The sequence below is a fragment of the Perna viridis genome, chromosome 3, assembly GCF_037379345.1.
Source record: "Perna viridis isolate PV_CMFRI_1.1 ecotype Kerala chromosome 3, ASM3737934v1, whole genome shotgun sequence".
In the NCBI taxonomy this organism is placed as follows: domain Eukaryota; kingdom Metazoa; phylum Mollusca; class Bivalvia; order Mytilida; family Mytilidae; genus Perna; species Perna viridis.
This window is the reverse complement of record NC_142447.1, coordinates 55,580,678-55,598,553: the sequence shown is the minus strand read 5'-3', so window position 1 is coordinate 55,598,553 and position 17,876 is coordinate 55,580,678. Positions and strand designations below refer to the sequence as shown.

The window sequence follows — 17,876 nt, the reverse complement described above, 5'->3', positions numbered from 1 at the left end:
GCATACACCTGTAATTACTTACAGGTCTATGGTTCTAGGCAGGATAAATAATCCCTACGGTATATCGTGCAGTATATCTAAAGCAACAATTCACACCAACCGTTTCATGGCGTTCTGTTCTATACTTTCTGAGGAAAATAGCATTTTTTTTTAGTAATGTCAGCCATGTTTGTCTACAGATAAAAATTTACAACATCATTTCTAGGCAATATATCCTAAGGAACATGCAATTATAAACCAAGTTTGGTTCTTATTGGTCAAGTAGTGTCAGACACAGGGATTTTATATTACACCCTCCAATATCAAAATGTCTATTTGGCTTGAAAATTCAATGTGGCGAATCGAACAAATTTACAACACATCATTAATGATAAATTCATTTCCCGGCCGATATTTAACCCGTATTCATATTTGATGAAATGTCGCACACAAGAAACAGTCTGTGTTCACATATTTTGAAAGATCATTTTGGAGAATTTGCAAAATGTACCGGCTCTTCCTTGTTAAAGGAAAATACCTGTGCGTTGCGCTACCTGGCTGCCAAAAACAAACTACCGCTTGAAAAGGTGATTACATTCACGGGCGCAGGCACTTGTTTCTGTCAATGATAGGCTTTCCTACCACATGTACCATATACCCCGAAAAGATGTTAAGTCTTAAGTCTGTTCACAGTACACATTTTTCTCCTGAAAGTTAAACATTTGAACTTAATTTCGATATGGATACATGTTTAGTTTACTTATAATTAGCAATTGGAACTACTCTGCCATTTCCGCTACACTACAAAAGAACCTCAGATGCAGAAAGGAGAATTTCTTCCTGAAAAATTTGCTGGAAATGTATTCTTACGTGAATCAAAGTAGTTCCATCCACCAGGTGGTGCTAAAAATTTTGGTTGGATAGCACTAGAAATAATGAACAACAACTGTTCCAAGAATTTTGACGCAAAGTGAGGAGCTAAGAAAAATAGTCATGGTAAAAAATTCATCCAGTTAAACTATTATTTTAGAATTGGATTGGTCAAATTCCGGACAGATCCATTCGCCTAGTGTCTCCGAGGTTTTTCTTTTGTGTAACTAGAAAGGCTGAGGTGTTCCGATTGTTATGATTAGTTGTAACGTGTACTTGTAACATACATGTATGTGAAATAACTTTTACTTTTAAATGTGTGATGTAAACTTTCACATACGTACTATGATTTGAAGATTGTGTTTTATTGATGCAAGTGTTTGGAACAAACACAATTTTTAACTGTGTGGTCTTAATATGAACTAAAACCTTCTTAGGCGTTAAGGTTAGAGAATTTAATGTAAGGATTTTTTTTTTAACAAATTTTATCCAAATTGGAGTGCTCCAAATCAACTGAGGATTATATCTGAGAAATGACTGCAAAGATTTTGCAATTTGCAATATCATGCTATTGACACAGAACCTTTTTCCACAAACCACTATAGAGCTTTCCCTTAATTACCTGTGTGTTTCATTATAACATTTGTTCTTATTAGATGCGGGTAGACTTTGAAATTTAAATTTTTGTTGTAGAAAGAAAATACATTATATTTTTTGTAGTTATTACACCTCTTGAAACAAGTGTAAGATTTCACAAATTTTACACAATTTACATTTTGTACATGCTCTCAATTTGCATTATAAACCCTTTCATGGGAATGGCAAGTAGTTCAAGAGAGATTCCCATGTATCTATACTTCAAACCTTTTAAAAAGATTTGTGGTTGGATGGACACAAAAGTTTGTTTAGGATAGTGAATCCAAAGGTAAGGTTCCTGTTAAATCTTGACTATAGTATTGATTGGATTTAAATCTTAAATTATATTATACATTGAGTTGGCATATACAAAGATGACATGCTGATATACAAATGTATGTGGGGTTTTCCTGTTCACCAAGGTCAGAGGTCACAGTGAGCTCTTTGTGAATACATTTTGTACATGTACAAATGTATGATAACAAACAATTACTTTCAGATGTAACTAACTTTATTTACATTATGTTGATATGCCTTTTTCCATTTTTTGTAGGTCAAGAAAGTATTATGTGTGTTCCTCCAGCATAATATATGCAGTTTTAAAGATGATGAAAAAGGAGGAAATGAATACATAATTAACTCAGACAATATTCTAAGAAGAGTCAGGTTTCCAAAATACATATACAATGCCAAGACACTGTATGGAGATGCTGCAGAACTTGTCACTGAAGAAATCTTACAAAATGGAAAAATGATGATGTCAGAAGTCATTCAGAATGTCACTAGCAAATTAAATGAGGCTCTGGTTAATGCAGGTAACACATTTTAACTATTGATTGATCCTACTAGGGTCTAGTTTCATAAAGAATCTCAGTTTTTTTTCAACTCAAAATTTCAACCAAACAAATCATTTGCAATTGAAGATTTAAGGAAAAATTTCAGGATTTTAAGAAAACCTCAATTCTAGATATATTTATGAATCTTGGTTGGTTGTAACCATTGGTTGATCTTATCAGTTACTTATCTTGGTTGGTAGTAACCATTGGTTGATCTTACCAGTTACGTATTAAAGTTGTTCGTATCCATTGGTTGATCTTACCAGTTATATATCTTGGTTGGTTGTAACTGTTGGTTGACCTTACCAGTTATCTTGGTTGTAACCATTGGTTGCTCTTACAAGTTACATATCTTGGTTGGTAGTAACCATCGGTTGTTCTTGCCATGTATAATCTGTAAAGATAAGTATTGCACATGTATAATCTGTAAAGATAAATATTACACATGTATAATTTGTACAAATGATAGGTATTACACATGTGTAATCTGTAAAGATGATTAGTATCATACATGTATAATTGGTACAAATGATAGGTATTACATATGTATAATCTCTAAAAATTAGTATTGCACATGTATTATCTGTAAAGATGGTAAATATTACACATGTATAATTTGTTCAAATGATAGGTATTACACATGCATTATTTGTACAAATGATAGGTATTACACATGTATAATTTGTACAAATGATAGGTATTACACATGTATTATTTGTACCAATGATAGGTATTACACATGTATAATCTGTAAAGATGATAAGTATTGCACATGTATAATTTGTACAAATGATAGGTATTGCTCATGTATTATTTGTACAAATGATAGGTATTACACATGTATAATCTGTAAAGATGATACATATTACACGTGTATAATTTGTACAAATGATAGGTATTACACGTATATAATTTGTACAAATGATAGGTATTACACATGTATAATCTCTTTAGATGATAAGTATTACACATGTATAATCCCTAAAGATGTTATGTTTTACATATGTATAATCCATACAGATAAGTATTACACATGTATAATTTGTACAAATGATAGGTATTGCTCATGTATTATTTGTACAAATGATATGCATTACACATTTATGATCTGTAAAGATGATAAATATTACACGTGTATAATTTGTACAAATGATAGGTATTACACATGTATAATCTGTTTAGATGATAAGTATTACACATGTATAATCCCTAAAGATGTTATGTTTTACATATGTATAATCCATACTGATAAGTATTACACATGTATAATTCGTACAAATGATAGGTATCACATATGTATAATCTGTATAGACAATATGTATAATCTGTATAGATGATAAGTATTATACATGTATTATCCAAACAGATGAAAAGTTGTACACATCCATAATCTGTACAGATGATTAGTATTTCACACGTATAATCTGTATAGAATATACTGGGTAAGTATTACATAGGTATAATCTGTATAGATGATAAGTATTATACATATATAATCCGTATAGAATATACTGGGTAAACATTACAGAGGTATAATCTGTACAGATGTTTAGTATTTCACATGTATAATCCGTATAAAATATACTGGGTAAATATTACAAAGGTATAATCTTTACAAATGTTAAGAATTACACATGTATAATTCATACAAATGATACATTTAGGTATTACAAGTGTATGATCCATACAGATGATAAATATTATACATGTATAATCTGTGTAGATGATAAGTATTACTCACTCGTGGTACAATGTATATGTTATTTTTTTACAAATGACTTTAAATACAATTGAAATGGTCCATTTAATCTACTTGCATTAATGCAATAATTTTGAACACATAACAAATACAGCTAAAAACAGGGCAAGTGGCCTGTTTTAATTTGTATTGTTAAACTTCTGTTTCTAGGCAGTAACAATCAGCAACAAATCTCAATACAATTTATTAACTGACAAAAGTATATGTATCACAGAGTGATGGATTTTTAAACCTTATGAAATCATCAAGCAGTCAACATGTCATTGTCAGCTGTACAGTAATGAGCACAATGACACACATGGAAAATATCATTTTTTAATTAATCAATTAGTTAGTAAAGGTATGATCTACCTTTAAAGCATGTGAAGAAGCTTATATTACATGTATGATAACAATATATATAAATAAAAGTATTCAAGTACTGAATCAATTTATATCAATGGTTTGAATTTTTACGCTTCAAATAATCATCAAATTGCAAAAATATGGGATAAAAACAGGAATAAAAGGAAAGTACAGGGATGGAATTCAAATGTAACTATCTAAAAACAAGCTTATTGTTCTAATTTGTTAATATTGAACTCTTTGATTTATTTTTAAATTCACCACTCTGATTATGAAGGACATTTTATAAACACATAACAAAATTTGTGATGCATCCTAGCATGCAGTGTGCCAGTTTGCGAAATATTCAGATTAGGTGTTGGTTTACATGGATTGAACACCTAGATGAATATAACACAAAACATTCAACATACTGCATAATTCAACTACAAACTACAACTTGGCCTTTCTCAGTTTCTAAATTTTCAACTCAAAATTCAATTTAAAGATCTCCAGGTCGAAACTGTCTGTCAAATCATGTACATTAACATAAACACCAAAGTCTTAGAATAAAATTTAAAAAATTGTTTCAGGCTTTACAAATCTAAAGGCTCTGGCGACTGCTTTATCAATTCTGATCTTAGATATAAATTGATAAAAAGCAACATTTCTCTGAGCTGTTCAAAAATACAAAAAAATTAAAATCTTTTGTTTGCAGGTCATCCAGAAATCACCACCGGTTTTGTACAAGAAAAATTTAATTGTTTAGTGAATACACATTTTCTACAAAGATGCAAGCCTGAGAGTGGTTTTGAAGATAGTGTTGTTGAGGACTTGTATAAATTACCTGAACAAGGTAGGGATGATAATGAAATATGAATTATCTGAATTAGGTTATGATAGTCACAAAGTATAAACTACCTGAATTAGGTAATGATGATGACAAAGTATAAAACACTTGAATTAGATAATGATGGTAACAAAGTATATATTACTTGAATTAGGTAATGATGGTAACAAAGTATATATTACTTGAATTAGGTAATGATGGTAACAAAGTATATATTACTTGAATTAGGTAATGATGGTAACAAAGTATATATTACTTGAATTAGGTAATGATGGTAACAAAGTATATATTACTTGAATTAGGTAATGATGGTAACAAAGTATGAATGACCTGAACTATGTTATGATGGTCATAAAGTATGAATTACCTGAACAAAGTTATGATGGTAACAAAGTCATTTTTTTGTCACTGGAGTATGTTTGTTTTACTGCTTGTACAAAGTTTTTTTGGACGATAAGTCATGATAAATATATAAAACCAGAATTCAAATTACACCTCCACACTTACTGTTGAAGGATTGATTTCAGTTGTTGGTTAGATCATGGAATATAAATGATTTTTGGTCTGTTTATTCTGAATAGACCACAAAGCGGTTTATGTTGTAGCTTTAACTGATCCAGCGGTTTATTCAGCGTAGACCAACCCAAAGTCATTTATATTCCATAATCTAACCAACAATTGAAAACAATTCTTATATTTTAATTTAAAAACACCAGAAAACAAAAATAAAATAGCAATATATTGTTTTTACAATATGAGATAAAAAAAATTTTGTAATGCAAATCAATACTATCAACTGTCAATCGATTTCGCCACTTGTAACTTACATGCATGCTTTTTGTGTATTGGGATACTCCATTGAAGTAGTTGTGTAGTTAGGGGGATTGTTAAAATACCAAGTTAGGAATTTTTACAAAATGGACAATGTTGCTCGATAACTACTCAGAATTTCACAGAAATTAAAGTATTACACGATACAGCACAATATTAAATCATGTCAAGATAGAAATAATCAGTCTGTGTTTGTGTTTTTACTCATCAACAAATAATTATTCTCATATTATCAACAGTCAGTTATTTGTATACTTACAAAAAAGGACTACAAATTCCAGACTTGTACAAATTTCTAAGATTTTAGGGGAGTAATTTTATTCCCCAAAAATTAAGACCTGAACAAGAAATACATGATTTCAAATATTTTATTAGGATAAAGTAGTCATGCACACTTGTAAAATGAATAGTTATTAATAGGGTCCAGGAAGAGGAAACATAATACAACAGATGGCAGTGCATTGACAACAAAGAAGAGAAGGATAATAGACTCACCAGAAAGAGAGGTTGGTTTATCTATAAAATATTTATTTATTTTTTTAGGTTTGGAAATACAAAAAAAAAATGTACCTGTAAAAACTGATCCATTATGGAAAAAACTTAATTATTAATAGTTTATTAATCAGTGTGTTTTTCTATAATGGACCTGTTATATGTCCAAGGTCAGTAATAATGGTCCAACTGTAATAGTCTGAGGCAAAGCTGAGGATTATTACAGTCTTCCAAGGACTGCTATTACTTACCAAGAACATATAACTGGTCTATTATGAAGATTACCACATGTCTAAACACATATAACTGGTCTATTATGAAGATTACCACATGTTTAAACACATATAACTGGTCTATTATGAAGATTACCACATGTCTAAACACATATAACTGGTCTATTATGAAGATTACCACATGTCTAAACACATATAACTGGTCTATTATGAAGATAATCACATGTCTAAACACATATAACTGGTCTATTATGAAGATTACCACATGTCTAAACACATATAACTGGTCTATTATGAAGATTACCACATGTCTAAACACATATAACTGGTCTATTATGAAGATTACCACATGTCTAAACACATATAACTGGTCTATTATGAAGATAATCACATGTCTAAACACATATAACTGGTCTATTATGAAGATTACCACATGTCTAAACACATATAACTGGTCTATTATGAAGATTACCACATGTCTAAACACATATAACTGGTTTATTATGAAGATAATCACATGTCTAAACACATATAACTGGTCTATTATGAAGATTACCACATGTCTAAACACATATAACTGGTCTATTATGAAGATTACCACATGTGCGAATACATTTATTAACCAGTTTTTTCAAAAAGTATTTCTGGTCTTATAAGTCAACATTCAGATGGTGTTTTATATACATTGAATACATTTTCTAAATGCTCAATTCCAAATTAAAATGGCAATGTAAATTTTAGTTTACTGTTTGTATGATAAATTATGAACTGAAATTGACATCCCTACACTTGCACCTGTTTTTGTGATATATACTGAGATTTTATCTGTCTTTCATTATCACTATGTTCATTTTAGGGCCCAGAAGATGATGGAATCTATTGGAAAATTAACTATGACAGGTACCACCAATACATGAGAGATCAGCTGATTATCTCTGCTATAGCCAGCAAGATTGATAGGGTAAGGTTCTTTTTAAAGTTAATTGTGTGACACCTTGCTTGCCACTTTTCTTTGTTATTTTCGACATAATTTCTTGTATATATATTATACTCGGCGTCACATAAATAACATACTGTTAAAATTTGAATTAAAATATTTTCTACGACTTTATTGACACCATCCGTCGTTTAAATTGTCTAAAATGACTTGCTCATTCGTTTAGCCAAACAGCTTCTCAAAAACAAGTCGCTTATTAGCTTAAATCATGCGTAACAAATCCTTACGGGAAAATCCCATACTAATATCCGCCATGTTGGTTTTTACGGGACGATTTGTTTACAAATGAAGTTCGTAAGTTCCCGTCGAACTCCGGTGACAATTGTCTGCTTGATCAACTTCTCGGTATTGTACGTTGTTCGCGTAAAATAAATCCGAGATATCCGAAATAATGCCGAAGTGCATTCTGGGTTCTTCGGTTTTTGGACAAACCATTTAAATGTAAACAACATCTCCTAGCAACCCGATCACTGTAAACATGGCCGACTTTTTACAATGTAAATATTGGCACCTAGAATTAAAATCTGACCGGAACTTAACGATTCAATGTTTAGGGAGAAGCCGTTTGGCTAAACGAATGAGCAAGTCATTTAAGACAATTTAAACGACGGTAGGTGTCAATAAAGTCGTAGAAAATATTTTTATTCAAATTTTAACAGTATGTTATTTATGTGACGCCGAGTATAGTGATAATTATCTCTGTTTACTTTGTACAGGCTTGTGAAAAGAAGTTTTAACAAACAGTTAGATTGAAATATTCAAACTCCAAATGGGCTTGTTCTACCCATAATGAATATTAATTATATTGAACAATGTTGACAGTTGTCTGAAACAATCACTTTGACTTACATGCTACTCACAGCTTAAAGAACATAATTTACAGCGTTGTCACGAGAACTATTTAAGGAGGTAGACCTAGGGTAAAGGACATTACTCTTGAAATCAGTGACAGGTTTGTATCATATTCAATTTTACCAAGCCTTTCAAGCTTTCCTTTGAAACAGAATAAAATTAGTCCAAGTTACTGTGATGCTTACATGAGATTGGTGTAAAATGGTAAATACAGTGATTTGTAAGAGTTGTGTCCCTTACCTTAGGTCTACCTCCTTAAATCACTCCATAGTTTACATAGACTTGTATTGAAATCTGTATTACTCATTTTAAATTTTCTGTCAGTGCAGTATTTTATATTCTATGGAGATTGAAATTCCTTATTTTTTTGTTTGTTTATTCTCCTTAAACAAATACAACATAGTTATTCTTTTTTTCTAATCACTTAAATAGAGAAAGATGAGATAAGAGCCAGTTGTGTTAAGAGTACTCTTCTTCCTGTTAAACAGTGTCCTCTTTTTATATTTATCTTAATATATATCTTTCCTTATTTTACTGCTGTTGTAGCTCATGTCTTTGCTTTACAACCAACAAAATTTGAAATTATTGCTTTCATTAAATGCCAATTTAAACACTACCATCTAATATTGAACAGTTATTTTTTTGTTTTTGACAGAAGGCCGGAGAGGTATTGAGAACTGTACTTAGAGTCAGTGAGTTGAAGTCTGATCCATATAGCACTGTTACCAATGCTGTTACATTGACAGAGGTTTGTATTGCTGTAAAGAGGCAGCTTGTACTCCATATGAAGAATTTATCTTATTGTGATTTTACAATTGTTGACCAGTGTTGTTGATTGCTGTTGCACCTGGAATAAAACCTACCAAACAAAACAGAACAAACAGTACATTTTTATCTGATAAATGGGTGCTTAGTAGACCAAGAAAAATATTGTTAAAGGAATGAAAGTTACTGATATTTTATTGTTTATATAGGTAGCAGTGATTTATGGGATGTTCCCTGTTTAATTAAAATTGATAATTCACACTATGAAATAAATTTGGTAATTTCACTCTTGGATTTTCTTGCCAAAATGTCACAAATATCAATCCACCAATCACAGAATTTAAGATCTATGTTGAAAACAACAATTCATTATGGGAAAAATCTATACAATAATTAGGATTATTAATTAATTATCCTGAATAACTATAATATAAATTAATTATCATGAATAAATATATTTTAATTAATTAATTATAATGAATAAGTATAATATAATTAGTAGTGTCAAGAATGCTTGTGTTAATTCTTCTGCACATTTGATAAATCTTGGCATACTTTGGCACTTGGGATAATAGTTGTGTTATTTACTCGTTCCAATTAATTATACCATTCACAAATTATTAATTTTTTTACTGTTGTTTATACCACTAATTGAATTTCTATACATTATGAGTACAATAGTTGTATACACAAAGTACTTCTACTGGTCTGATGTGTGGTATGAAGAATTTTGTATCATGTGACTTTCACTTTGTTATATCAGAAACAATTTTCTTTTAATTCATGAAGATAAGGTTATTAGGTTTTCTACTATTTAACATCACAGTCACATGACCACTTGTTGATTGCAGATTTTTAACTCATTACCTCAGGACTTTGGACTTACTAGGAAATTATTACAGATCTATCTGTCTATGATTTGCGATGATTCAGTAAGTAGAGATATGTGTTTGATAATTGATTACAAATCTAACTGTCTGTTATTTGTGATGATTCAGTACGTAAAGAGTTATATATGATAGAAATCATAATAGTAGACAATTTAAAACAAAATAGCTGATAAAAAAGTTAGAGGAAAAAATTATATCTATGTGTATTTTTTGGGAAGAAAAAGTTTGTAGTTAGGGCCAGCCATTAAGTGGTTGACATCCTATAGCAATCATTCTGTCTGTCCATCCATCTGTCGTGCCGTCCATCTGTCGTGCCGTCCATCTGTCTGTCCATCAATCTGTCGTGCCGTCCATCTGTCGTGCCGTCCATCTGTCCATAACAAATCATGTCTGGGCTGTAACTTGGTTTTTTTTGGTGTAGGCTTTTGATATTTGGGGGTAGTTCAGCTCAAGATGATGTGTTGCCTACCATGAACTCTGACCTCAAGGTCAAGTTAATGATTTTTGTCCATGCTGTAACTTTGTTGTCTTTTGGTGTAAGTATTTGGTATTTTGCAGTGAGGGGTGATCAGCTTGAATTTTCTGTGTAATGTTGATTCTCCAAAATATTAATAATTTACTTTATTTAGGCTATAGTGTGGTCCTTAGAGATGGTTTCTTCTCAATGTTATGTAGTTTAATTAACTTGTAAAAAATATATTGTTTCTAAAGCATTAGTATACTTTGTATGCATAACAGACCATTGTGATATTATACCCCCACTCAACAAATGGATAGTATATTGGAACCACCCTGTGTGTCTGTCATTCAATTCATCATTCCCTCTGTCTGTTCAAATTCCATCACAATTATCTCAGCTCCAATGGATAGATTTATTTCAACTGAGCATTTGTTGGGATTTGGGTGCTGTCCAATATTTACTTTCTGTTAGGTTAAACTTTGCTATTTTTCACTATATGGAATAACTGAGAACATTTTTGTCATTTGCTCCCACTTGATTAGTTTAAACAAAGTGGATTGGACGTAAGTAAAATCATACTTATGAAGTCCTCTGCTAAACATTTTATACATATCAGAACATGATAAATCACAAGGTAAAAAATCTATGTAATTATGTAAAAAATTATAGATTTTTCTACTGGATGGATTTGGTGTGAGCTGTGTATAGATGGTACATATGTTGTACTACTGGATGGATTGATTTGGTGTGGGCTATGTATAGATGGTACACATGTTAAACTACTGGATGGATTGATTTAGTGTGGGCTATGTATAGATGGTACATATGTCGTAAGTGATTGTAGTTGCTTCCCAATATTGTCAAGATATTGTTCAAGAAAGATAGAATTTACTTTTAATAAGGAATGAAGCTTTAATAAATTTATATATTTCTCACAGACAGGTTTTATCAGCAAAGTGGATGAAAGTGGAGGAGGCATGTATGTTGTCAGTATCCTTTAAATATAACAGTAAACTATCAACTTAGGGTATAGGGGAAAATAGAAAATGCTTTAAATGTTTCCTTTTCCCTGAACTTTATGCTGATGGATAGTTCAGTCAGGGCATAATCTAGGCAGCAAAATGGAGATTTAAGTCGCCAAGAATTAAAAAAAAACTAAGAAGTTGCCAGCTGATGTATTTTCAAGAGAATTGAAATCGCTGTGCAATTTGACGAAAGAGAGATACCTCTAGCATGTCAGGTAATAAACAACCAAAATGGCGGTGATTTTCGTAGCAAAGAAAAAAAATTAAATTTAAATTGGAGGAAGCTCACTTAATTTTCACCAGTTCCAAGCAATCCAGGGAATATTTCGCCCCTTTTGGTGACTTGGATAATGGATAAAACCAGTAGAACCTATTTGAATGAAACATATTCAGCATATGAGTTCAAAAATTAAAGGGAAACAATCACAAAAGGTAAGGTACATTTTGTGTTCCTTGATTAATCATTTAATTTGATGACAATAATTAATTTATTTACACATTGAGTCCCCCTGCAGATTTACAATTATTTAACATGAAAATTTTTAATTGGATCAGCTTGGATCACAGTTTTGTGTATGAGGGATTCTGAATTGACACTTTGTTTTGATAAGGTCAAACAAAAGTTAATTAAGCTGTTGAAATGGAATGCACTATGGGCACTAATTTAAGAAATCTGAAAAACTAATTCAGGTATCTTTATTCTCATAAAGTCAATAAATATTAGTACAGAGATTACGGCATGCAACATACAATACAATAAGCACAATAGCTACATTCCTTCAGACATTTAGGTTTCCCGCACGCACGATACCCAAACACACGATAAAGGAATGCTCCCAGCATGCATTTATACGCATGATAAACGAACGCTCCTAGTGCGAGTTTAAACACAGGATAGATGAACACTTATATCATGCGTTTAAACTCACGATAGACGAACAACGAAAAATAATAATATTGACATATAATGAAGACAGAAAAAGATAGAATTAATGAAATCATATAAATTAATAATAGCAAAAAATATAAAAGTAACATTTTAATCAAGGAAATACTCAAAGTACAATAATTAATGAACACTTCTATCGTGCGTTTAAATGAACGCTCCTAGCATGTGTTTAAATGAATGCTTTTATCGTGTGTTTAAATGAACACAAACTGATGTTTAAATGCATGATAAACGATGCACCAACGCTAAAATGGGAAACATGAACGTCTCAAGGAGTGCATATACGATATTTACAATAACGTATACAGGAGCCTATGATACAGTGTAAAAAAGCCAGGAGTCCCTATACAGATAAATTAATAAGCCTGATAATTACGAAGTTAATATTTTAAGAGAAATCGTTTACGTTCCTCATTTAAGACACTACATTCCAAAATATGATATTCATCACCCAATTTTTAACAACATTCATCAAAAAAAAATTTCATAAAAAGTAATGATTTATAAGTTCTATTGCCCTGGTCAAATATCTTGGAGAGTCTGTACATTTTATTAAAAATTTTCTGCTCTTTTCCATAAGCTAATCTAAACCAAAATGAAATACATCTAATTTTGATATCAATATTGATAGGAAATCAACCGAACTGGCCGTAAACCATGTAATTTGGCAAAGATTATTTCAAGTTCTAGAAAATGTTACAAAACTTTTAAGTGTATTCTCTTGAGTACATCATTTTTCCCAAAGCCCCAAATTTCACATCCATATGACAGTATTGGTTTAATAATCTTATCAAATAGCTCCAATTGTAGTTTAACTGAAAGCCTATATAAACGTCCAATTTTTAATACTTCATGCATTGCTGTAAGAGCTTTATCGGCTTAAAAAATTTCTTAAAATTGCATGTCCTGGTGAAAGTAATTCCGAGATATCCAAATTCTTTTACTATGTCGATTTTTGATCCTTTAAAAGAATGTTCTTCATTTGGGTTGATTCTTCCAAGTCCAAATATCATTATTTTCGTTTTATCCATGTTTTCTTTTCTGTATCTTTTGAAACCCTTGATAACCCATCAATATTTTGCAACACGAAAAAGTCTTCTAAATTGTTAAGAAAATTGAAAATAGAAAAGGAGAAAGATTTTCTCCCTGTCTGACACTCATTTCGCATTGAAAATTCAGATTTTGAATTGTGGGAAATACATGATTTAATGTTATCATACATATTATGGATAACATTATACATCTTACCATTGATATTATTTTGAAGTAATTTATTAAATAAACCGTCGTGCCGTACTTTATCAATAGCTTTTTTGAAGTCTAGAAACGCGCAATATAGAGTGTTCTTATTTTTCAAAATTTGAAACAATGTATATATGGTATATATGTTGTCGAGAGTAGAATATTTTTCTCTGAAGCAGTATTGGTTTTGCTTTAAATATCAAATTTGTCTGAAGAACTATTTAATCTTTTACTCAGTATAGCTGTGAACAATTTTCCCAGACAGCTTAAATAGTAATTGGTCGATAGTTTTTCCTTTATTTTTATATATTGGCTTTATTATTCCACTTAACCAGCTGCCCGGTATTACACCAGTGTCAAATATTATATTAAATAATTTCTCGTAGGTATCTAAGAATTTGTCTAACGAATTTTAATATATTCATTTGTAATATCGTCTCCAGACGCCTTAACTTTTTTAAAATTAAATACACATTTTCGTATTTCATCCCTTGAGATTGGACCATTTATATGATAGTTTCTGTTCAGTGTAGGGTTTTCAATAAGCAGCTCATCCACATTTTCACTATTTATAGAGTTTAAATTCAAGTTTTGGAAAAATCTAATAGCTGTTCAAGTTCAATATTTGATTGTTTCCTTTTATGTGATCCAAGCATTTTCCTAAATTTCATCGGATTATCATTTGATGCATGATGTAGTTCGTCAGACAACTTTTTACAAATGATTTTTACTTATTGTCTACGATATATTTATATTGCTATTCTGCTCCTGACATGTGTTTTATTTTGCATCGTAGGCTTTGATTTAAACTTTCCTTTAGCTTGACGAAAACTGTGTCTAAAATTCTTACATTCATTATCAAACCAGCGCTTATTTGCTTTGTTTTCTATCAGATTTTCATTTCTCGTATTTTTGATAGCACGAGTCCTAAAAGTTTCTGCTGCAGAGTACAAGAAAATGTCCTTTAAGTCATTAAGAGTAATCAAGGGAACCAAGGTTATAGCGGTAATCAGAAGAATGTAATCCAGTGACAAAAACTCGACATGGAAAACAGACATACACAACAAAGAACATAAAGTAACTAAAATCATACATACAAAGCAACAAAAGCAAATGAGCAACTCGGACTCCACTAAAAACTGGGAGCATGGACCAGGTGCACCGGTAGGGTAAGCATCCTCTGCTTTTCTAGAAACACCCGCCGAGTTGCTCATAAAAAGTCAAGTCCGGGGTAGACAAACGAGGAAAGGAAAACTATGACCCGTTGAATAAATCAGTTTTCATGGTGCAGATGGATACATCATAACGATCCACGAGTTCATGAGTTCACATGTTTAAGCAGTGAGTCAACTGTCTCGGTCGTTATGCCTTGTTCGTTACTTTGAAAGATTAGTTTATGCTCTAGTTCCAACACTGTATTATTATTGATATTGTTTTTGAATTCATTTAACTTTTCATTGTCTCAAGGCATAATTTTTTGCGTGACTGTCCCGTTACTTTCAGGATTACGATTTTCATGTATTATGTTTTCAATATCTATTTTAAATTTGACAATAACAGGTGAATGAACATTTGAGTAAAGTTTACTCATGTCAAGTACATCAAAGTTATGTACAGACAATAAGAGTTCCGGGCTGCAAATACAGCAGTCAACTACACTTGCATTTCTACACGTTAGTTTTCCTACGTTTTTATCATTTCCTGCTCTTCCGTTAAGTTTAAACAGTTGCATTTGCAGAAATTCAAAAGATAGTTTCCATATCGGTTTTTTGTTTTATCCATATTTACTCGTTCAACAGAAAATTTAGAGCATCTAAGCGTCCGGTTAAATCTTCAATGAATTCAGAAATAAAATTCATTTTCGTCAAATTTAACAAAATCTAGATTAGTTCCTGTTCTTGCGTTAAAATCACTAGAAGTTATACATACTCTGTTTGCTCTGAAAGGGATAGATATTCCTGTTCAATTTCATTAAAAGCTTCCTCTAAAGAATACTTAGTAAAACGCAGGAGGAATATATTTGGCACCAAAAATTTCAGTTTGATCAATGTTAAACAGACTCTCGTTACATTTAAACCATAAAACAAATTTACAGTAATTACTTATAAATTCAATATTGCAATAAAAATTTTCTTTAAATCATACAATAACCCCCCTGAACGTTTGTTTCTGACTTTTCTTCTATTTTTCATATGAAATTTATAACCTGGACAGTCGAGTATATCTAAGTCATCCGTTTTTGTCTCTACTAAGCATATAATATCATTACTCTGGTGCAAATTTATTAATTCAGGATATTGTAATCTACTGTTTATTCCACAGCAAATAGGGCACATTTTAGTTTTTCATTTCTGACTGACAAATTTTTATCTAAAGTATTTATAGTATCTTGTTCACAATAAGAACTCATTAAAAAATTACTTTCACAACAGTCCGAATTAACTGAAGAAAAATCACATTCAAACATGTGGTAATATTGTCCTTTATATCCAAATACATGATTATACGAACGTATCATAATCATTAACTATACATTCATGATATAGTAAAGACATTGGCATATAAACATTTAAATCTATAATACCATCTTTATCGTTTTTGTAACAACTATGCAAGTTCATAGAAGGCAAGATCCCCTAGGCATTCCTAGTATGCAATGTCTGGGTTGGAAGGAGATCTAATGTGATCTTTGGACCGTTGGTCAGATGGCAAGGGTGAATCACTACCAGACTGAGAACTGTTGGATCCCATTTTCGTACGTTTATATCGCCTCTCGTTGTCTTTCGGCGATTATAAAAGTTTGTCTCTATAGCCAGTATCCTGCGTCGCACTGTTCACAGGTTGTGCGGTTTTCGGTTCCGTTACATTAAACTCGGTTTGTTGCAGAGTTTTTGGATCTGTAGCAGTAAAGTTCGGTTGTACGATTCTCGGTGCCTTGTCCTTTGTATGAATTGTGCACTATGAACAATTTGTCTCGTACAAGTTTTGCTTGCCGCCGTTGCTGTTAAATTCTTTGTGGGCCGGGTATAACTTCTTTCCACGGATTTTGGGAATTGTTCGTAAATACCCCAGAGTGTGTTTTTAAGCCACCGAGCTTCAGAGAGTACTAGGTCCATATCTTTATGATTAAGAAATCTCGCCACTATCGGTCGGATTTTACCTTTTTGCTGTCTTCCAAAGCGGTGTACATATCCGAAGTGAATTTCGTGCTCTATACCAAGTTGGTCAAATAGAATAGCTTTTAGTTTTCTTTCGATATCTTCGTTGCGTTGCTCAAGTAAGTTTGTAAAAATTAGGTTGTTTTTCATAGAACCTCAACAGATTCCTGCAGCCTTTGTATCGCAGAATTATCTATAGCAGTATTCATATGAATCGGACCACGCCTCTCTAGTGTTTCTATTCGCTCCTTAATTGAAGCGATTTCTCTGGGGCTATATATACCGCTTGATGCCCGACTTTCTTTATATCTGCATCATATTTAATCAGATTTGTGGTATTCAGTCTTATTTGTTGGTATGCCTTATCGAATAGGCCACTTATACCCCGACAGCTTTCTTTGCATTGGAGAAATTTCTTACTCAAATCATCGGTTTCGGTCTCTTAATCTTGTTACTCTACCGGATACAAGCATTACTGAGTTATTCAGTGCATCTAGCCTTTTATCTATGTTCGCACTTAATTGGCTAATACTATTTTGTATGTTCGTGACGATTTGTAGTATGAGACTTACAACGGGATTGTGCGTCTCATTTTCTACCATAGCCCGACTCGTAGTAATCAATGACGAAGTCTCTTTCATTGACTAGATTGCCACTGTTCTTATTGACTAATTCGGTTGACGTTAGGGGTCATCGGTTCTTATTTACAACCTTTTTACCATAAGATC

At 31.7% G+C, this 17,876-nt stretch overlaps 1 protein-coding gene across 1 annotated transcript in view; it reads left to right on the top strand.

The window, feature by feature from the left end:
• Positions 1–385: 385 nt before the first annotated feature.
• The window catches only part of LOC148622978 (DNA-directed RNA polymerase III subunit RPC3-like), a 30,973-nt gene continuing 13,482 nt past the window's right edge, over positions 386–17,876 (top strand). Inside the window, exons 1-8 of the mRNA XM_088573390.1 lie at positions 386–566; positions 2,039–2,300; positions 5,123–5,260; positions 6,506–6,591; positions 7,667–7,771; positions 9,315–9,407; positions 10,276–10,356; positions 11,713–11,764. Of these exons, the coding sequence (XP_088429516.1) occupies positions 420–566; positions 2,039–2,300; positions 5,123–5,260; positions 6,506–6,591; positions 7,667–7,771; positions 9,315–9,407; positions 10,276–10,356; positions 11,713–11,764 (964 nt within the window). The 5' untranslated portion in view covers positions 386–419. The remainder of the gene's footprint in view (positions 567–2,038; positions 2,301–5,122; positions 5,261–6,505; positions 6,592–7,666; positions 7,772–9,314; positions 9,408–10,275; positions 10,357–11,712; positions 11,765–17,876) is intronic.